Raw genomic sequence first — 22,966 nt, forward strand, 5'->3', positions numbered from 1 at the left:
TCCCTACAGATCCTAATTTTGCTGTTGTTGCCAACATGCTAGATCAACCCCTTCTTGCACGGTTCAAGTCCGTTATGAATAGCATGCCATGTTGAGGATGCATTACCTGAAAACACAGTGTCCTCGAGAGCCCGGTTAGGTACTTTGCTTTCAGTACCTGGGTACACAGTGAGTCTGGTCAGGTGAGAAGCCTCCACACTTGGCTCACAAGTAATGCTTGATCGAAGAGATGAAAGTCCCAGTAACCCAGTCCACCCTGGCATTTTGGCTGAATAATTTTCGCCCATGCCATCCAGTGCACCTTTCACTTACCTTCTTTGAATCCCATTAGAAATTTCAAATGGATCTTATTAAATCATCACACTGACATCGGTTGTTTGAACACACTCATAATATATGTCGTGGTCGCTTGTGCAACTGATTGAATCAAGGTCTCTTTACTGGCCTAAGAGATGCCATCCCCCATATCAAGCTATGTTGGTGTAGTCCTTTCTTGCAAATTTTAAAATTTACCTTTGTGCATCTTGCCCTCTGGAGTTGGGAGACCAAGATACTATGATTCAAATTCAGTACTCACATTGTCCAGAACAAGTCTGGCCTCTTGCTGCATAGCCATGGAGCACCTCTCACCAAATTCTATTGAACATTTACGAGGATTAATATACTAACCAGTCATCTGAGCATGGCTAGCAATAAGTCCCTATAATTTGCTTGATGTGGGTTCACCTTCAAGAACAACATAGTGTCATCAGCAAAGAGAAGGCGGGAAATACCCAGAGATCTCCGACAGATTTTTAGTGGATCAAAAGCACATATTTCTGCATCCCATATGAGTAGCACGGACAAACCATCAGCCACCAATAAGAATAAGAACGAGGATAGGGGATCACTTTGCCGAAGCCCACACATCGGTGCAAACGGATCCAAGATGGCTCCATTGAATTTCATGGAGTATCTCAAAAAGATCGCATATGTCATTACCCGCAGTACGATTTGGTGAGCAAAGCCAAACTTTTCCATCGCCTGCCTTAAAAATTCCCAATCTGCACAGTCAAATGCTTTAGAAAAATCAAGTTTGTAAGCACAAAAGCTATTCCCTGAGTGTTGAAGAATCTTTAGTGATAAAATGGATCGAAGGTTTTATTGTAATTATGACTATAAGATAGTCTGAATTTGCAACGAACACATCAATTCCAGGTTATTATAAAACTTGAATTGTAATTATGACTATTAATACTTTGAGAGTGGTTGTTTGTGTGTGAGCTAGATTGAATATTTTCATCCCTTAATTGTTGGGTTAAATATAGGAGTCACACAATCATTTCTATATTTATAAGGCGTTGCATTGCACGTGCATGATTACTAGAGTCTATATGTTCCAAATATGGCTGTGAAAAAAGCATGTTCGTAAAAATTATTTGAAAGAAAGAAAACTTGTTTTCCCAGCAAACAACCAAACCCATGGGACCTTCTTCAACCCCAGGGCCTATTCCAATCAATAGAACTCAGTATTTTCAAATTAGAGTATTTACTTTATTAAACTAGAATGCTCCATTTTTATGTTCATATTATTAGCGACACTTTTTTGGGGGGCGAAGAGAGTAGGATACGACCGACCAAATTCAGAGTTTCGAATGGGGCTGGAAAGAGAGACTTTCGGGTGTGGAAACAGCGCCTGAAAAGGGGAGGCGGAATTGCGGACCTCCCCTCTGATTTCAAGGAGAAGGCGCCCACCGGCACCGCACCGCACCGCACCGGTTCCTCTCTGCGGCAGCAAACTCCTCCCATCCATCCCTCGTCCATCCTGGCTCAGGTTCGCACCGCCTCCACCCTCTCATCACCTCCTACCTACGCTTCGTCATTTTTGACTATATTTACTCCCCGGCGTGCGCCCATCGACCAAGGTAGCTGGGGTGATTCCGGTGTTGCTTTCCTCTCATGGCAGGCGCGAGAGGGTGGAGATGAGGAGGAAGGCGCTCGCACGGGGCTTCTCCGCCGACGGCGTCCTCCGCCGCAGCCGCCCGCTCCCAGCGCGCCGCCGGCCACCGAAGGGGACAATAATAGCACGAGCAAGGAAAAAAAGAAGGGCGAGATCACCAAGACCATCCGAGACAGGCTATCATCGTCTTTCTCTTCCCCCAGAAGCCGCCTCTCCTGCTGGACGAGCCATCCGATCCGGCGGAGCAGGAGGGGGAGCGGCACGGCCAGCGACGAACATGGCACGCCGGTGACGGCCAAGGCAATCAGGCCCCCCTCAAGGAAGGTGGTCGCGGCAGGGACCAGATCCCTGATCGAACGCAACGATTTCTACAGCCAAGAATGCAACACGCACAAGTAGGGAGCCTGCTTTTTTCTCTTCTCGGATGCTATCCCTGTTTTGGGTGTGAGACTAAAATTGTACCACGAGACATTGCCCCCTTTGGGACGAGATGTATTTTAGTTCTAGATATATTCATTTCTGCGACGAGTAATTTGGAACGGAGTGAGTACCAGTTTCCCCGGGTAATATACGTACCAATTCGAAGCTTTGTAGTAGTAGTAGTAGTACAAAATTGTGCAATTTCATGAGTTCCAAACCATGAAACCATAGCCAGAATCCACGCCGTGTTGCTTGTATGTCTACTACCAGGCAGTATTATGCAGTCGTACACCAGTTTTAGTAACTCCCACCAAAGTGCCTCTCTGTCGAATCGAATCAGATGACAAAATTGGCACTGAGAGATGCTATGCAAGTGAGATCGATCCTTGGATCTTCATAATGGAAAACAGATTGTCTGGCAGGCAGGCTGAATCGAATCTTTCCACTAGACGGAAAGGTCTCACATATCGGACAGATGGGTGAGAAGTGATTCAGTGCTCCTCTCACAAGGCAATGCATATAAATAAAACCTGTGTAAAGCACAACAGGTGTCTAATCTGCAGCTACCACCTAAACACCAATTTAAATCATCACCGGGAAACTGCTTTCTGGTTGTCAAAGATTCAAGCTAAAGAACATAACTGTATCAGCAACAGTAATGGTGATTAAGACCAATTTCAATTACGTAAAGCATTCCACATATAACTAATGCTAGAACCAAGGAACACTAAACCATCTAGCACAAAACGGGCAGATGCCTGCCATTCTCCGTGCGGACTACTTGGACATTGCACTGCTACTTCCCTATGGAAGTTGCGTTGGTGCAGACTACATCATCCTCCAAATCTTTCGAGCCTCCTACGGCGGATCTCCTCGACTGAGAGCTCGTTGTTTCCATCGTCTTGGAGATGCCGTCTGCGGGAAAAGGCATGGTCCGGGTGCGGAGTGCTGCACATCTCACAGACATCTGTGTAACGCGAGTTGTCACAAGAACATGTTATGCATCTCCACCGCATACCTTGCCCAACCTCTTCTTGCGCCGGTGCAACATGGCGCCGGACACTGCTCCCCCGAATATGTGCTGCTGGCCTTAGAAGTTTCTTAGCAAATCTCGCCGGCTGACTCACGACGTCTGCAATGCCTGAAAACATAGGAACGAGACGTTCTGGACCGTGCCTCAGTAAAAGGTAGGCCAGGCCAGCAAGTATCCCACCAACATTGCAAATCAAGTGCGCCTCCGGATTGAAAGCATGGACGAGTACTAGTTCAAGCAATGTCGCATACTTTGCAGGAACGGTCACCCCATGCCAGACAACATCGCCTTCTCGGGCATTCAGCACAACATTCATGCCAAGCAGCACTCCACTAAATCCAGCAGAATACTGATAATACGCCATGTCGTTGCCGAGCGAAAGCAAGCCCTTAGACAAGAGCAGTGTGAAGCCCTGAGAAAGGCCAAGCAAGGAAACCACCATGCAAGCAAACTCGGGACTGCCCATTGATGTTTCAAGCTTTGCCCCCGTGCGCAAGAGAGAAGCCATGTTCATGAAGAAGTGACCTTCACTCAAGTGGTAGAAAGCTGAGAGGAAGAAACGTCTCAGGTCGCCGAACTGCAACAATGTTCATAACTGTTAGTACTTTTTAGAGTGGTGGATATATAAAACTCTGGAAATGATGCTTAGAAAAGTCTGAAAAGAACAACTTGCAATTACTTGCAGTACGACATTCAAAGCACATCATCTGCACCCTGCTGGTAGGGAAACAATGCAACAGGAGAAGCACAACATTGTGAATGGTGTAGCGTGCATTTTACCAATTCTGTAAAGTGAGCCATGGGCATGGGGTGCAAAACTTGCGCATCATGTCATTTAGATCCTTTTTGTGTGTGTGCGAAAATGTCATTTTGATCCATGATCTAGACAACTGGACAAGTGAGTCCCTAAACTTGTATACAGACATAGGGTCAATCTCTGCTTCAACAGCGTTATGTTGAACTAAATAAGAGAAAATTTAGCCAACTCTAATAGAGTATTGTTGCCAAATACTACCAATAGGGAATCCCAATTATAATTAGGGTCGGAATCCTGCTCCTATGCAGCATTGCTCAGTAATCATCTTATAAATTTCGCCCAATTGCAAGCTAGGCAGATCAAAAGCATAAGTTTTATTAGCTAAACCCAACAATGCGGCAACCGGAGACAAAAATATCGGCACAACATAATGTGGTGCTGAACTCCGCAACCCTGTACCCCTGGATAAGGGTGCTCAATGTAATTTGTTCAGTAGCCAACTGAATCCAAACATAATTCCATGGCAAAAGAAAAGATAACATGCACATAATTCCGCCATCTAATCAGCCGGTTGCTTAGTCAGGTCTGACTTAATATACTTGGATATGGCCTATTCGAGGCATTTAGCTATGTAAATGTGCTGTTTTTCCCTGTCTGCCTTAGGGCTTCAGACCTTTCTCTTGTAAATGTCTAATCTATAATGCGAAGGCAGAGCACCTGCCATTAGCCCTAAAAAAATCAGCCGGTTGAGGCGTGGTGGTGTAGGTGGGTACCTTGATGATGAGATGGGGGTTGAACATGACGTGCCGGAGCCGGGGTAGGTGCGTGTCGACGGCGCCCGGGCGGAAGTACACCAGCGCGTTGGCGGCGACCAGCGCGGCCGTCAAGGGCGGGCGGCTTGCGTCGGCCGGGCCGTACTGTAGAAGCATCTGCACAGCCAACAGCGGCAGCGTCCGGCCGGCGAAGTACTGCCGGCCGCTGCTCATGCCGATCCCCATCGCCGAGATCGATGGACCGGTGTGGTCGGAAGACGGACAGGCCCGTGGCGAAGGCTTTGTTTTTTCTTACTGACAAGACAATCCTTAGCGAAGGCCTTTTCTCTCTTCAGATTCAGCAATATATACTGCTTCCTCTTATTTTTAGATGGTAGAAGAATAAATTCTTTGGCAAGAAAACATCGTTTTGGACATTGACGCTGACTCTGCAATTACGCTATAACCATCATTTTTTATTAAAAGATAACATACTTTCTCTCCTTCAAATCAATTGAAGCTTTAGTTTAACTTCCAAGTCAAACTTCCTAGTTTGATTAATTTTACTAGAACAATGCATGTGCGTTGCAATGAGATATAAATATTTTAATACGTTAGCTTGTGATTTACCTGTCAATAATAATGTGATTGTGTAAATAAATGTTTATCAAATTCTGCATGTGAATTACTTTATATTTTGATTAGAAATTTGGTAAGTAAATCAAAGTGGAATTGATTCAGAATGTAAGTAAATTGAGGTGATTGATTATCATATACATGAAAGGTTGGACGAAGGGATAGTGAGAAGAAAGGTGAAATGAGAATCTAATGGGAACCTTACGTTGAGTAGTAGAGATAAAAACTACATCATCCACAAATTAATTTATCGTTTTCGAAGAAAGAGAACCATCTGGCTACGGTTTCTCGTGCCTATCGTCGTGCTGCCGCCAGTCTACCTCGTCTTATGTGGTCTTAGGGCCATGGTGGCGCGATAGATTTCGACCCTTGCTGGTGGGAGGTCTCCGGTTTTTCATAATTTCTTGAGTTTTGTTAGGGTTTATGTCCTGCTCAGAAAGTCGAGGTGAAGGCGGCTCTCTGAAGATGGAATAAGGTTCTCTCCATCTAGTCTCCATTCTAATGGTGTTTCTAGCATCATCGGAGGACGTGTGGAGTTTGTCTCTGGCGGATCTCGCGGGATTCGTTCAGACGTCTTCGGTGGATCCACGTGGATCCTGTCTTTGTTCGTATGTCTACGGGTTGGATCATTTTGATCTACACTTCTATTGATTGTTTGTTCTGGTGCACTGGTCTTATGGGCCTTAGCACGACGACTTCCCGACTGTTTACTACAAAAAAGTTTGGCCGACTCCGATGAGGGAGGGATGAAGACAGCGGCGCGCCTTCGGCTCACTCCAGTATTTGTAGTCGTGGCTAAGTGGTCTATGGACCTGAATGTATTTTTTACTTCCGGTGTTCTTTATACTACCTTGATAATTGAAGAATAGATCGAAAGTTTTTCCTCGCAACAAAACTAAATCTCATCTAGGTAACATTAGCGTGGAAAAAATAAAAAAGAAAGAGAAAACACACATGGATTTTCACGTAAAATCAAATGACATAGGAGTTAGACGAGACATTGTTAAATCTTATCTAGATAGAAAACTTGGTTGGTTATAGTAAAGTTTGACTTGAGATAAAGATGAGACTTCTAATTTGAAATGGAGTATGTTTCTTGTCTTAAAATTTTCCTCGTAATGTTGAATCTCAGTTTCAAACTTCTATGAATGTATCCAGCATAGAAACATAACTATCTTTTTAACCATAGTGGCAATGACATGGTACAAGTCTTTTCCACTTTTTGTCACTAATAGATTACTTGCAAGATTGAACTCAACTAATATATACAACTCTCTCTTGGAGATCATTCATCTAAATATGGCCAGTGCAAGACTAATAGATTGGAGAGCATATATGTGCACAAATTATGCAACAAGAACTAAAAATCCAAAACAATCATGTATATATATGATCATGAAGTGATAACAAACACACCAAGATTTACATCAGATTGATCTCAATCATGCAGGGCGGCTCATTAGATCTTTGTATTGAAGAACAGGGGGGAGAAGATGTCATCTAAGCTACTGTTATGGGCCCATAGTCCAAGGAGGACTACTCATTCATGGTCATAGTGGTAGCAAGCTTGATAAAAATATCTCCGGTGATGGATGCCCCTTCTGCAGAGTACCGGACCAGGCCTCCAGATTGGATATCCACCAAATAGAGAGGAGGTTGTGGCGAAAAATTCCTCCACAAATCTGTTGAGAATATTCGGGTCAATATAAAGGTGGCAAAATGAAGAGGCAGTGGAGAGGTGCCCTTTGGGTCCCACATGGCCTCGTGACTCGGCCAGGGAACTGGCTGTGTGGGGCCCATAGGGGGCCTCTTCGTTGTTTGTTGGCTCCCTGGCTCTGTCTTGGTCTAAAACTTCATGGTGTATTTTTCTTTTATTTTTCAGGCCCACGAAATTAGCAATTATGATAAAGTGGCATGAAAAAAGGAAATATATAGATACGTTTAAGACGTATCAGTCCTCCCGCTAGCCCACCCCCTCCTCCCCCATGCAGCAAACAACTCTACCCATGCTTATGTGGGATTATACAAAGATGATATTACAACGGAGAAAGACAATGGTACCTTCGGCGAGTTAGATCAGATATTGAAGGAAATATGCCCTAGAGACAATAATAAAGTTGTTATTTATATTTCCTTATATCATAATAAATGTTTATTATTCATGCTAGAATTGTATTAACCGGAAACTTAGTACATGTGTGAATACATAGACAAACAGAGTGTCCCTAGTATGCCTCTACTAGACTAGCTCGTTAATCAAAGATGTTAAGTTTCCTAGCCATAGACATGTGTTGTCATTTGATGAATGGGATCACATCATTAGAGAATAATGTGATGGACAAGACCCATCCGTTAGCTTAGCACTATGATCGTTTAGTTTATTGCTACTGCTTTCTTCATGACTTATACATGTTCCTATGACTATGAGATTATGCAACTCCTGAATACCAGAGAAACACTTAGTGTGTTATCAAACGTCACAACGTAACTGGGTGATTATAAAGATGATCTACAGGTGTCTCCGATGGTATTTGTTGAGTTGGCATAGATCGGGATTAGGATTTGTCACTCCGATTGTCGGAGAGGTATCTCTGGGCCCTCTCGGTAATGCACATCACTATAAGCCTTGCAGGCAATGTGACTAATGAGTTAGTTGTGGGATGTTGCATTATGGAACGATTAAAGAACCTTGCCGGTGACGAGATTGAACTAGGTATGATGATACTGACGATCGAAACTTGGGCAAGTAACATACCGATGACAAAGGGAACAACGTATGTTGTTATGCGGTTTGACCGATAAAAATCTTCGTAGAATATGTAGGAGCCAATATGAGCATCCAGGTTCCACTATTGGTTATTGACCGGAGATGTGTCTCGGTCATGTCTACATAGTTCTCGAACCCGTAGGGTCCGCACGCTTAACGTTCGATGACGATTTGTATTATGAGTTATGTGATTTGATGTACCTAAGGTTGTTCGGAGTGCCGGATGAGATCACGAACATGACGAGGAGTCTCGAAATGGTCGAGATGTAAAGATCGATATATTGGAAGGCTATATTCGGACATCGGAAAGGTTCCGGGTGATTCGGGTATTTTTTCGGAGTACCGGAGAGTTACGGGAATTCGCCGGGGGAAGTAGTTGGCCTTAATGGGACATATGGGAAAGGAGAGAAGGGCCTCAAGGGGTGGCTGCGCGCCCCCCATGGGCTAGTCCAAATTGGACTAGGAGGGGCGCCGCCGCCTCTTTCCTTCTCCCTCTACCTCTCCTTCCTTCTTCTCCTACTTGGACTAGGAAAGGGGGAAACCTACTCATACTAGGAGTAGGAATCCTCCCTTTGGGCGCGCCCCTTGAGGCCGGCCCTCCTCCTCCTCCCCTCCTTTATATACGAGGGAGGGGGCACCCCATAAACACACAAGTTGATTGTTTAGCCGTGTGCGGTGCCCTCCTCCATAGATTTCCACCTCGGTCATATTGTTGTAGTGTTTAGGCGAAGCCCTGCGTCGGTAACTTCATCATCACCATCATCACGCCGTCGTGCTGACGAAGCTCTCCCTCGACACTCAGCTGCATCTAGAGTTCGTGGGACGTCACCGAGCTGAACGTGTGCATATTGTGGAGGTACGTACCTTCGGTGCTAGGATCAGTCGGATCGTGAAGACGTACGACTACATCAACCGTGTTGTCATAACGCTTCCACTTACAGTCTACAAGGGTACGTGGACAACACTCTCCCCTCTCGTTGCTATGCATCACCTAGATGGATCTTGCGTGTGCGTAGGAAATTTTTGAAATTGCTGTGTTTCCCAACAGTGGCATCCGAGCCAGGTCTATGCGTAGTTGTTATATGCACGAGTAGAACACAAAGAAGTTGTGGGCATGGGTATATACATATTGCTTGTCATCACTAGTTGATTCTTGATTCAGCGGTATTGTTGGATGAAGCGGCTCAGACCGACATTACGCGTATGCTTACGCGAGACTGGTTCTACCGACGTGCTTCGCACACAGGTGGCTAGTGGGTGTCTGTTTCTCCAACTTTAGTTGAATCAGATTCAATGAACAGGGTTCTTTCTGAATATCAAAAAGCAATCACTATACCGCGTTGTGGTTTTTGATGCGTAGGTAAGAACGGTTCTTCCTCAGCCCGTAGCAGCCACATAAAACTTGCAACAACAAAGTAGAGGATGTCTAACTTGTTTTTGCAGGGCATGTTGTGATGTGATATGGTCAAGACATGATGAGATATAAATTGTTGTATAAGATGATCATATTTTGTTGAAGTTATCGGCAACTGGTAGGAGCCTTATGGTTGTCTCTTTATTGCATAAGATGCAAGCGCCATATAATTGCTTTACTTTATCGTTATGCAATAGCAATAGTTGCAAAAGTAATAGTTGACCAGCCGACCATGTGACGACACGTTGATAAAAGATCAAGATGATGGAGATCATGGTGTCATGCCGGTGAAGATGGAGATCATGATGGTACTTTGGAGATGGAGATCAAAGGCACAAGATGATGATGGCCATATCATGTCACATATTTTGATTGCATGTGATGTTTATCTTTTATGCATCCTATTTTGCTTAGTACGGTGGTAGCATTATAAGATGATCCCTTACTAAAATTTCAAGGTATAAGTGTTCTCCCCGAGTATGCATCGTTGCGACAGTTCGTCGTGCTGAGACACCACGTGATGATCGGGTGTGATAAACTCTACGTTCACATACAACGAGTGCAAGCCAGTTTTACACAGGCAAAATACTCGGGTTAAACTTGACGAGCCTAGCATATGCAGATATGGCCTCGGAATACTCAGACCGAAAGGTCGAGCATGAATCATATAGTAGATATGATCAACATAGTGATGTTCACCATCGAAAACTACTCCATCTCACGTGATGATCGGACATGGTTCAGTTGATATGGATCACGTGATCACTTAGATGATTAAAGGGATGTCTATCTAAGTGGGAGTTCTTAAGTAATATGATTAATTGAACTTTGATTTATCATGAACTTAGTCCTGATAGTATTTGCATACTATGTTGTAGATCAATAGCTCGCGATGTAGCTCCCCGTTTATTTTCGATATCTTCCTAGAGAAAAACTATGTTGAAAGATGATAGTAGCAATGATGCAAACTAGGTCCGTGATCTAAGGATTATCCTCATTGCAGCACAGAAGAATTATGTCCTTGATGCACCGCTAGGTGACAAAATTATTGCAGGAGCAAATGCAGACGTTATGAACGTTTTACAAGCTCGGTATGATGACTACTTGATAGTTTAGTGCACCATGCTTTACGGCTTAGAAACGGCACTTCAAAAATATTTTGAAACGCCATGGAGCATATGAGATGTTCCAAGAGTTGAAATGGATATTTCAGACTCATGCTCGAGTCGAGAGGTATGAGACCTCTGACAAGTACTTTACCTACAAGATGGAGGAGAATAGCTCAACCAGTGAGCATGTGTTTAGATTGTCTGAGTACTACAATCGCTTGAATCAAGTGGGAGTTAATCTTCCAGATAAAATAGTGATTGACAAAGTTCTCCAGTCACTATCACCAGGTTACTGGAACTTCGTGATGAGCTATAATATGCAAGGGATGACAAAAACGATTCCCAAATTTTTCGCGATGCTGAAATCGACGAAGGTAGAAATCAAGAAAAGAATCAAGTGTTGATGGTTGACAAGACCACTAATTTCAAGTAAAAGGGCAAGGGAAAGAAAAGGAACTTCAAGAAGAATGACAAGCAAGTTGCCACTCCCATGAAGAAGCCCAAAGCTAGACCCCAGCTTGAAACTGAGTGCTTCTACTGCAAAGAAAATGGTCGCTGGAAGCGGAACTGCCCTAAATACTTGGCGGATAAGAAGGATGGCAAAGTGGGGAACATATCTGGTGCACCAACGGAATTGGTGCTACCGGTGCACCAGACCCCATTGCATATTAAATAATGTTCAAAAAATCTAGAAAAATAATAATTTATTGACACAACAACAATGTATGTTGTCACAAAATTTGAATCAAAATTCAAAACAATGCTCAAGATACAAAAATGACGAATTTGACGTCAATGTGCTAATGGGCCAAAATTGAAGCCCAACTTGTGTTATGTACTATTCAGTGTCAATTTTGTTATTTTTGTATCTCGAGCAATGTTTCGAATATTGATTTGAATTTTTGTGACAACGTACATTGATGTTGTGTCAATGCGCTCATTTTGTTTTGGATTTTTTTCAAACATTTTTGAATGTGCCACAGACGAACGGTGCACCGATAGCACAACTAGTGCGGGTGCACCAGATACATCCCCTGGCAAAGTGAACAAAAGTATATATGATATACATGTTATTGATGTGTACTTTACTAGTATTCATAGTAGCCCCTGGGTATTTGATACTGGTTCAGTTGCAATGATTAGTAACTTGAAACGGGAGTTATAAAATGAACAGAGACTAGTTGAGGGCAAGGTGACGATGTGTGTTGGAAGTGATTCCAAGGTTGATAAGATCACCATCGCACACTCTCTTTACCTTCGAGATTAGTGTTGAACCTGAAATAAATGTTATTTGATGTTTGCGTTGAGAATAATATGATTGGATCATGTTTATTGCAATACGGTTATTCATTTAAGTCAAAGAATAATTGTTATTCTGTTTACATGAATAAAACCTTCTGTGGTCATACACCAAGGTGAATGGTTTATCCAATCTCGATCGTAGTGATACACATATTCATAATATAGATGCCAAAAGATGCAAATTTGATAATGATAGTGCAACATATTTGTGGCACTGCCATTTAGGTCATGATACGTCTCCAACGTATCTATAATTTTTGATTGTTCCATGCTATTATATTATCTGTTTTGGATGTTAATGGGATTTATTTTACACTTTTATATTATTTTTGGGACTAACCTATTAACCCAAGGCCCAGTGGAAATTTTTGATTTTTGGCCTATTTCAGTGTTTCGCAGAAAAGGAATATCAAACAGAATCTAAACGGAATGAAAACTTCGGAAACGTGATTTTTGGAACAAACGTGATCCAGAGGACTTGGAGTGGATGTCAAGAAACGGACGAGGAGTCCACGAGGCAGGGGGGCGCGCCGTCCCCCCTCGTGGCTCAACCGACCTACTTCTTCCTCCTATATATACTCATATACCTGAAAACATCCAGGAGCACCACGAAACCCTATTTCCACCTCCGCAACCTTCTGTACCCAAGAGATCCCATCTTGGGGCCTTTTTCGAAGCTCCGCCGGAGGGGGCATCGATCACGGAGGGCCTCTACATCAACTCCATGGCCCCTCTAATGATGTGTGAGTAGTTTACTTCAGACCTTCGGGTCCATAGTTATTAGCTAGATGGCTTCTTCTCTCTCTTTGAATCTCAATACAAAGTTCTCCTCGATCTTTTTGGAGATCTATTCGATGTAACTCTTTTTGCGGTGTGTTTGTCGAGATTAGATGAATTGTGGGTTTATGATCAAGTCTATCTATGAACAATATTTGATTCTTCTCTGAAATCTTTTATGCATGATTGGTTATCTTTGCAAGTCTCTTTGAATTATCAGTTTGGTTTGGCCTACTAGATTGATCTTTCTTGCAATGAGAGAAGTGCTTAGCTTTGGGTTCAATCTTGCGGTGCTCGATCCCAGTGATAGAAAGGGAAACGACACGTATTGTATTGTTGCCATCGAGGATAAAAAGATGGGATTTATATCATATTGCTTGAGTTTATCCCTCTACATCATGTCATCTTACCTAATGCGTTACTCTGTTCTTATGAACTTAATACTCTAGATGCATGCTGGATAGCGGTCGATGTGTGGAGTAATAGTAGTAGATGCAGGCAGGAGTCGGTCTACTTGTCGCGGACATGATGCCCATATACATGATCATGCCTAGATATTCTCATAATTATTCGCTTTTCTATCAATTGCTCGACAGTAATTTGTTCACCCACCGTAATACTTATGTTATCTTGAGAGAAGCCACTAGTGAAACCTATGGCCCTGGGGTCTATTCTCCATCATATTAATCTTCCATCAACAAGCTATTTCCATTACCTTTTATTTTGCAATCTTTACTTTTACTCTTTATCATAAAAATACCAAAAATATTATCTTATCATCTCTATCAGATCTCACTATCGTAAATGACCGTGAAGGGATTGACAACCCCTTTTATCGCGTTGGTTGCGAGGTTCTTATTTGTTTGTTTAGGTAGGAGGGACTTGCTGATACGTCTCCGTCGTATCTATAATTTTTGATTGTTCCATGCCAATATTATTCAACTTTCATATACTTTTGGCAACTTTTTATACTATTTTTGGGACTAACATACTGATCCAGTGCCCAGTGCCAGTTCCTGTTTGTTGCATGTTTTTTGTTTCGCAGAATATCCATATCAAACGGAGTCCAAACGGGATAAAAACCGACTGATATTTTTCTGGAATATATTTGATTTTTGGGAAGAAAAATCCACGCGAGACGGTGCTAGAGGGAGGCATGAGGCAGGGGGCGCGCCCCTGACCCTCGTGGCCACCCCGTAAGGCGGTTGATGCCCTTCTTTCGCCGCAAGAAAGCTAATATCCGGATAGATACCGTGTTAAAATTTCAGCCCAATCAGAGTTACGGATCTCCGAGAATATAAGGAACGGTGAAAGGGCAGAATCTGAGAAAGCAGAAACAGAGAGAGACAGAGAGACAGATCCAATCTCGGAGGGGCTCTCGCCCCTCCCACGCCATGGAGGCCAAGGACCAGAGGGGAAACCCTTCTCCCATCTAGGGAGGAGGTCAAGGAATAAGAAGAAGGAGGGGGGCTCTCTCCCCCTCGCTTCCGGTGGCACCGGAGTGCCACCGGGGGTCATCATCATCACCGCAATCTTCACCAACAACTTCACCGCCATCATCACCAACTCTTCTCCCCTCTATGCAGCGGTGTAATCTCTCTCTTACCCGCTGTAATCTCTACTTAAACATGGTGCTCAACGCTATATATTATTTCCCAATAATGTATTGCTATCCTATGATGTTTGAGTAGATCTGTTTTGTCCTATGGGTTATTTGATGATCGTGATTGGTTTGAGTTGCATGTTTTATTATTGGTGCTATCCTATGGTGCTCTCCGTGTCACGCAAGCGTGAGGGATTCCCGCTGTAGGGTTTGCAATATGTTCATGATTTGCTTATGGTGGGTGGCGTGAGCGATAGAAGCATAGACCCGAGTAAGTAGGTTGTTTACGTTGGGATAAAGAGGACTTGATACTTTAATGCTATGGTTGGGTTTTACCTTAATGATCTTTAATAGTTGCAGATGCTTGCTAGAGTTACAATCATAAGTGCATATGATCCAAGTAGAGAAAGTATGTTAGCTTATGCCTCTCCCTCAAATAAAATTGCAATAATGATTACCGGTCTAGTTATCGATTGCCTAGGGACAAATAACTTTCTTGTGTAACAAAAACCTCTTTACTAAAACTAACTTCGTTGTGTCTTTATCTAAACAGCCCCTACTTTTTATTTCCGCTCTCTTTATTACCTTGCAAACCTATCCAACAACACCTACAAAGTACTTCTAGTTTCATACTTGTTCTAGGTAAAGCGAACGTCAAGCGTGTGTAGAGTTGTATCGGTGGTCGATAGAACTTGAGGGAATATTTGTTCTACCTTTAGCTCCTCGTTGGGTTCGGCACTCTTACTTATCGAAAACTATTACGATCCCCTATACTTGTGGGTTATCAAGACCTTTTTCTGGCGCCGTTGCCGGGGAGCAATAGCGTGGGGTGGATATTCTCGTGTGTGCTTGTTTGCTTTATCACTAAGTAATTTTTATTTGCTGTTCTTAGTTGTTCTTTATCTTTAGTTATGGATATGGAACACAAAATACCAAATAAATTAGGTGTACTTGCTGCTCATGGAGATGAGGAACCTCCTAAAACCCTCGATGCTCGTTATGTGACAGATATTATGTACTACTTTGATAATCCAGAGAAAACCCTATTCAATTTGGTAATGGGAGACACGTTGGATCAACGTGAATACTTTAGGGATTATCGCTTGACTCAAAAAGAGAAACTATTATGGGATCAAATTTATATGTTGAAGTGGTATGCTAGGCACCTATGCTTGAGATATGATTATACTTGTTGCTCTAGGATGAAGTCTCCACACCTTCCCTTTTCATGCAAATTTAATGATAATGAAACCTTGGCTTCTTATGCTAGAGGTATATATGACTACTATGATGTGGAACAAATAGAAGAATTTGTTGCTTTTATGGGTGCTTATGAAATTGAATCTATGTTCAAAGAATATGAAAATCTTCATGATACTATCTACAGACCTGAAAATTTAGCTATCCTTAAATATTGTTATGAGAATTATGAATACAATTCCGATATTGATGCGTTTATTGAGAAAGTCTCCGCTGTCCCAGAAGAGACTAATATTTTGCAGGAATCTATGGAAGAAGAAATTGATGAAACTATGAGCTCATTGGATGAAAAAGATGAGGAGGAGAGCGAAGAACAAAAAGAGGAAGAGCGAATTGATCACCCGTGCCCACCTTCTAATGAGAGTAACTCTTCAACTCATACATTGTTTAATTCCCCTTCGTGCTTACCGAAGGATGAATGCTATGATAATTAATATGATCCCGTTGATTCTTTTGAAATATCCCTTTTTGATGATGCTTGCTATGCATGTGGCCAAGATGCCAATATGAATTATGCTTATGGAGATGAATTTGCTATAGTTCCTTATGTTAAACATGAAATTGTTGCTATTGCACCCACACATGATAGTCATATTATCTTTTTGAATTCTCCAAACTACACTATATCGGAGAAGTTTGTGCTTATATTGATGGGTTGCTCTTTACTATTACACATGATGATTTTGATGAATATAATATGCATGTGCTTTCTGCTCCTACTTGCAATTTAAATACATTATAACTGAGCACTTTTCCAGCCCTCCCAGGCCATCAACATTTCTATCCGTTGGATCGACAGTTTTAGGCTTTTTTGACCGTCAGATTTGCTCTTAATCCCACCTAATCTTCTGTACAGGCTAAATCACCTGTCAGGCTGGGCTAGCCTTCTCGGGCCGCTGCTCCAGCGGTTTTTTTGGACGTCTGTGGTTCAATTGGGCCTACTGGCGTACTGGGCCTATACTACCACCCCATCCAACGCAACACGCAATTATAAAACGCAGAAGTGTACAACCCTAAAACCGGTCGCGACCCTACTCCTCCTCTGTTCTGATTGTGCGGCCTGACCACGGTCTCGGATTGCATCGGCGGCTGTGCTGGGTTTGCACGGACGAGGCGTACATCGCCTCCATGGTCCGTCGGTCCAGCGGCGCGGCAGGATGGTCTGTTTCTAATGGCCGGCGCCTCATCTGCTGGTAACTACTTCGCTCAGACTTCAAACATGCAATCATACTTTTGTATTGAAGCACGCATTCATGGCCGGGCTGACGACTCATCTCCTTGAAACTTCAGTTTCTACTAGGTGGTATGTGTATATATGCTTCTTCCTCCTTGCCTTTCATCCGATCCAATCGATCTGTTAGGGAGAGGGAATAAAAGCCAGCGAGGCTGACCTATGAGGACGAGGCGGAGGTGATGCGGGGGCATGCCGATGGCGTGCGAAGTGCGGTGATTCGGCTCGCAAAGCGGCGTGATGCAGGGTGGCTCGACGTAGGCATGGACGATTAATGTAGAGCAAGGCGACCAGCTTCCAGCAGGTGATTTAGACAGAGAGACGGCCGCAATGCAGCTTCCAGAAGGTGATTTAGACAAGGAGACAGGAACCACACCTTCGTTTGGTTATAGGTCATTGAAGGCTATCAGCCGGCGTGAAGGTAGTTCCTATTCTTGGTAGTTAAGTATGTCACTTACTGTCCACGATTAATCCAGGTACGTTACTGGCAACCTACACATGCTTGAGTTCATGCGCATGTGTGAAAATATGTTTTTGGTTAGGTTGCTTCTTCATCTTCGTCTTTCCTGCAGAATTTATTTCCCCTACAATTTGCCTCTCCCACCCAGTGATTCCAATGTGCTAATGTGTTTTCAATCTCAATTTTGTACAGGAAGTGCTCATCCTGTTTCTGGTTAATTGATTTGGGCAAATCTTGGAGGTTGATTCTTGTATATTGGCTTGGAGTATTCTTCTCCTGACAATCTGCAACAGCTGATATCCAGCTAATTAGTTCACGTAGACTAGCAGAGCTGATCCCTTCATACTTTAACATCCATCTATCTAGGACGTGTGAATCCATGTATATGTTTTACTCATGACATGGTACTGTTTGTTGATGTATCCAGCAGATTTCTTATAATGATACAGTAAAATGGACAAAAAACACAATCAAGATATTCTAGAAAGAGGTGATGCCAAGAAAACACCAACAATCTCTTTCCTAAATATATGGTACAACATGCCAAGAAAGGACGAATGTATACATACATGCATGATATAGCATATATTGACTTTACTGCTTATGAATCGATGTCTTGTGTTGTTGCTGCTACCAATGTACTCCCATGCATATTCTGAACCATGAAGTGCCTGGGTTCTTTTAATCTACTGTATATAATGAACCAACAAACTCTCAGCACACAATTCTTTTAATTTACTTGACTTAAGCTACATGCGTGCATAATTAAAAAAATATCATGTTAAGCTGATCCATCTCATTGATAACATCATATATCTGATCTTGTCAGTAGAAATTGTGATACGCAGTTGACAGGAAACTTGACGGTTGGATTTTTTTAATCTGTTGTACACTGGTCAGGAAACTTCTTGATAGCTTCCTGATGCTCTAACTAGAAGTTAGGCTATTTCAAGTGCGAAAAAACATCTGAAAGGCTATTCATCTTGCATGGTTCCATATGTACAAGGTGAAATCATCACTACTGATGTTTTATTTATAAGAAGGCATATTCATTGATGCTCCCAAAATCTTAGGCTTAGCAAAAAAATTCAATTGGCCAAAAGGAACCAATCATACTGTTATTTGATTTCCAATGTGTATATATTCCCTATATCATGAAATGAGCCACATGATCTTTCTTATTAATAGTATTGGCATGGAAAAACTCACACTTCTAATGAATGTACGGTACTTGTTTGCTTTGCGCATGTAAAAAGATAAAGTGACCCTCCCATGAGCACATCAGGTTTCTTTTTGTTAGCTAATTATGACCATTACCAGTGTTGTGTACCACTTACACTTGCAATTCTGCAGCAATTCTGGCTTTCAAGTAAAGAAGAAAACACAATCAGATGCTAAATTGTCCAAGACGGATTATGCCGAGAGGTAGGTGGCCCTGATGAATCATAAGGCAGATTGAGAATGGCGAGCACAACGGCAAGGGAAGAATGACAAGCCTGCCTAGCCACCCAAGGACTAAGGCCATGTTCGGGAGAGGAGAAGGAAGGCCATGGCAACTAAGAGCCACAACATTCCAACGTGGGTTCAATATTATGTTCATGGATTCTTCTGCACATTCTTGATAGAAGAGATTATAAATTGGGTAGTGCATATTGCCTTTAGGCAGTCCAGGTATGTCATTAGTGGAAATATTGAATCCTTTTAACACTGAGGGAGACCAATGAGCTCTTTTCCTGGACTATGTAACCCCAACTAATCAGCTAAAAATTGTGTTAAAAAACTAATCAACTAAAAATGATGGATTATAAAATAGAGCAGTGCAATTACAACAAGCGAACGAAATAAAGCAGCGCAATCACAACAAGTGAACGCCCATCACTGATTTAGGGTATGGTAGACCAAATTAGCTTAAAGTTACAAATATATACAGTACATTATCATATTAAAACAATATATTTGTATCAATCCTTAACATTAGAGTGCAAAAATAGATGGGCGCAGCAACGCGCGCCTTAAATGATCTAGTTATTATGAGAGGGGAACTATATCTCCATCTCTCTATGTTTCCAACATGGTAAAATTGCAAGAAACTGTTTATACTATGCATTGGCCTTTACTTTGTGTGCATGAATTGTTCTTTTATGACATGTCGATGCATAAGAAGAGAGTTAGACTTCGTTGTTGTATGATATATGTTACTTTGTGCTCACTACTAAATTACAAATCATTGTAAATTAAAATTGGCTTTGATATACCTTGGGATCCGGGTGGATCCATTACTTCAGCACTATATGCCTAGCTTAATGGCTTTAAAGAAAGCGCTGGCAAGGAGACAACCCAGAAGTTTTAGAGAGTCATTTATTTCTGTTGAGTGCTTTTATATAGTTTAAAAACAAAAAATAAATAAAGAGGGGAACCCAAAACTTTTCAAAAAGAAAAGCAAAAGTGAGAAAGACAAGCATTGTTGAAGTGGGAGCTAGCCTTGAACTTTGTTCATGCTCACGGAAACTTTGTGAATCTTGATTACAGAAACTTTTAAACAAAAATAATTATCCCCTTGTACAATTCCATTGTATTACAAAAATAATGTGCCAAGGTTTGCCTTTAGGATGTTTACAATGCTTGTTGGTTTGTGCGGTGCAGGACAGAAACTTTGGTTGTAGCGCACGATTTTACATTTTTACTGGAACATCAAATGGTTCTGATTCTTTTTGCACTATCTTTCTATACAAATTGTTTATTTTTCCTAATTTTGGCATACTTTTTAAAGTATCAGAAGTATGGTGAATGTTCAAATTATTACAGACTGTTATGTTTTAGACAGATTCTGTTTTTGATGCATAGTTTGCTTGTTTTGATGAAACTATCAATTTATATCAGTGGATTAAGCCATGGAAAAGTTAGATTACAGTAGATACAATGCAAAAAAATATGAATTGGTTTGCAACAGTACTTATAGTAGTGATTTGCTTTATTATACTAACGGATCTTACCGAGTTTCCTGTTGAAGTTTTGTGTGGATGAAGTGTTCGATGATCGAGAAGGTCTCGATGTGAGAAGAAGGAAGAGAGGCAAGAGCTCAAGCTTGGGGATGCCCAAGGCACCCCAAGTAACTGTTGGGTACACGAACTACACGATCTTTGAGCTAAGCTTAGGATTGGGTCTCGTCCATCACATCATTCTCCTAATGATGTGGTCTCGTTATCAATGACATCCCCATGTCCATAGCCAGGAAACCATGACTATTTGTTGATCAACGAGCTAGTCAACTAGAGGCTCACTAGGGACACATTGTGGTCTATGTATTCACACATGTATTACGATTTCCGGATAATACAATTATAGCATGAATAATAGACAATTATCATGAACAAGGAAATATAATAATCATTTTATTATTGCCTCTAGGGCATATTTCTAACAGTCTCCCACTTGCACTAGAGTCAATCATCTAGTTACATTGTGATGAATCGAACACCCATGGAATTCTGGTGTTGATCATGTTTTGCTCTAGGGAGAGGTTTAGTCAATGGATCTGCGACATTCAGATCCGTATGTACTTTACAAATATCTATGTCTCCATCTTGAACATTTTCATGAATGGAGTTGAAGCAACGCTTGATGTGCCTGGTCTTCTTGTGAAACCTGGGCTCCTTGGCAAGTGCAATAGCTCCAGTGTTGTCACAGAAGAGTTTGATCGGCCCCGACGCATTGGGCATGACTCCTAGGTCGGTGATGAACTCCTTCACCCAAATTTCTTTATGCGCTGCCTCCAAGGCTGCCATGTACTCCGCTTCACATGTAGATCCCGCCACGACGCTCTGCTTGCAGCTGCACCAGCTTACTGCTCCACCATTCAACATATATACGTATCCGGTTTCTGACTTAGAGTCATCCAGATCTGTGTCGAAGCTAGCATCGACGTAACCCTTTACGACGAGCTCTTCGTTACCTCCATAAACGAGAAACATGTCCTTAGTCCTTTTCAGGTACTTGAGGATATCCTTGACCGCTGTCCAGTTTTCCTTGCCGGGATTGCTTTGGTACCTTCCTACCAAACTTACGGCAAGGTTTACATCAGGTCTGGTACACAGCATGGCATACATAATAGACCCTATGGCTGAGGCTTAGGGGATGACACTCATCTCTTCTATATCTTCTGCCGTGGTCGGACATTGAGCTGAGCTCAATTTCACACCTTGCAACACAGGCAAGAACCCCTTCTTAGACTAATCCATATTGAACTTCTTCAATATCTTATCAAGGTATGTGCTTTGTGAAAGACCTATGAGGCGTCTTGATCTATCTCTATAGATCTTGATGCCTAATATATAAGCAGCTTCTCCAAGGTCCTCCATTGAAAAACTCTCATTCAAGTAGGCCTTAATGCTGTCCAAAAGTTCTATATCATTTCCCATCAAAAGTATGTCATCTACATATAATATGAGAAATGCTACAGAGCTCCCACTCACTTTCTTGTAAACGCAGGCTTCTCCATAAGTTTGCATAAACCCAAACGCTTTGATCATCTCATCAAAGCGAATGTTCCAACTCGGAGATGCTTGCACCAGCCCATAAATGAATCGCTGGAGCCTGCATACCTTGTTAGCATTCTTAGGGTCGACAAAACCTTCCGGCTGCGTCATATACAGTTCTTCCTTAAGGAAACCATTAAGGAATGCCGTTTTGACGTCCATTTGCCATATATCATAATCATAGAATGCGGCAATTGCTAACATGATTCGGACGGACTTCAGCTTCGCTACGGGTGAGAAAGTCTCATCGTAGTCAACCCCTTGAACTTGTCGATAACCCTTAGCGACAAGCCAAGCTTTATAGATGGTCACATTACCATCCGCGTCTATTTTCTTCTTAAAGATCCATTTATTTTCTATGGCTCGCCGATCAACGGGCAAGTCAGTCAAAGTCCATACTTCCTTTTCATACATGGATCCTATCTCGGATTTCATGGCTTCCACCCATTTGTCGGAATCTGGGCCCGCCATCGCTTCTTCATAGTTCGAAGGTTCATCGTTGTCTAACAACATGATTTCCAATACAGGGTTACCGTACCACTCTGGTGCGGAACGTGTCCTTGTGGACCTACGAAGTTCAGTAGCAACTTGATCTGAAATTTCATGATCATCATCATCAACTTCCTCTCTAGTCGGTGCAGGCACCTCAGGAACATTTTCTTGAGCTGCGCCACTTACCGGTTCAAGAGGTAATACTTCATCAAGTTCTACCTTCCTCCCACTTATTTCTTTCGAGAGAAACTCTTTCTCTAGAAAGGACCCATTCTTGGCAACAAAGATCTTGCCTTCGGATCTGAGGTAGAAGGTATACCCAACAGTTTCTTTAGGGGATCACAAATCAGCCAGCTCACCAAACGTCCAATCTGCCCCCACATGGTCATTTGATTTGGTCAATGCAACATACGGTTGTCCCTCCCCTTCCTCATTCCTTATTTTCTTCTCGCGTCCCAGCACAACCCACTCGTAGTGCC

At 42.4% G+C, this 22,966-nt stretch overlaps 2 protein-coding genes across 2 annotated transcripts; one reads left to right on the forward strand and one right to left on the reverse strand.

Annotated features, from left to right (window-relative positions):
- Window positions 1–1,531: 1,531 nt before the first annotated feature.
- LOC123061048 (uncharacterized) lies at window positions 1,532–2,471 on the forward strand. Its single transcript, XM_044483952.1, has 2 exons — window positions 1,532–1,813; window positions 1,946–2,471. Exons 1-2 carry the CDS (start codon window positions 1,547–1,549, stop codon window positions 2,336–2,338), a joined length of 660 nt encoding a protein of 219 aa, XP_044339887.1. The 5' UTR covers window positions 1,532–1,546; the 3' UTR covers window positions 2,339–2,471.
- Window positions 2,472–2,988: 517 nt separating this feature from the next.
- LOC123061047 (rhomboid-like protein 14, mitochondrial) lies at window positions 2,989–5,254 on the reverse strand. Its single transcript, XM_044483951.1, has 2 exons — window positions 4,923–5,254; window positions 2,989–3,969 (listed from the first exon to the last, which is right to left on the reverse strand). Exons 1-2 carry the CDS (start codon window positions 5,145–5,147, stop codon window positions 3,193–3,195), a joined length of 1,002 nt encoding a protein of 333 aa, XP_044339886.1. The 5' UTR covers window positions 5,148–5,254; the 3' UTR covers window positions 2,989–3,192.
- Window positions 5,255–22,966: the final 17,712 nt, after the last annotated feature.

Source organism: Triticum aestivum, chromosome 3A, assembly GCF_018294505.1.
Source record: "Triticum aestivum cultivar Chinese Spring chromosome 3A, IWGSC CS RefSeq v2.1, whole genome shotgun sequence".
Classification (NCBI taxonomy): Eukaryota; Viridiplantae; Streptophyta; class Magnoliopsida; order Poales; family Poaceae; genus Triticum; species Triticum aestivum.

Bases quoted from the DNA above. Each gene is read 5' to 3' on its own strand.
- LOC123061048 (XM_044483952.1), top strand. From the start codon at position 1,547: ATGCTCCATTTTTATGTTCATATTATTAGCGACACTTTTTTGGGGGGC. The intron at 1,814-1,945 runs GTTCGCACCGCC...CTCTCATGGCAG, and splicing joins CCTCGTCCATCCTGGCTCAG to GCGCGAGAGGGTGGAGATGA.
- LOC123061047 (XM_044483951.1), bottom strand. From the start codon at position 5,147: ATGGGGATCGGCATGAGCAGCGGCCGGCAGTACTTCGCCGGCCGGACG. The intron at 3,970-4,922 runs GTACCCACCTAC...ACATTGTTGCAG, and splicing joins ACCCCCATCTCATCATCAAG to TTCGGCGACCTGAGACGTTT.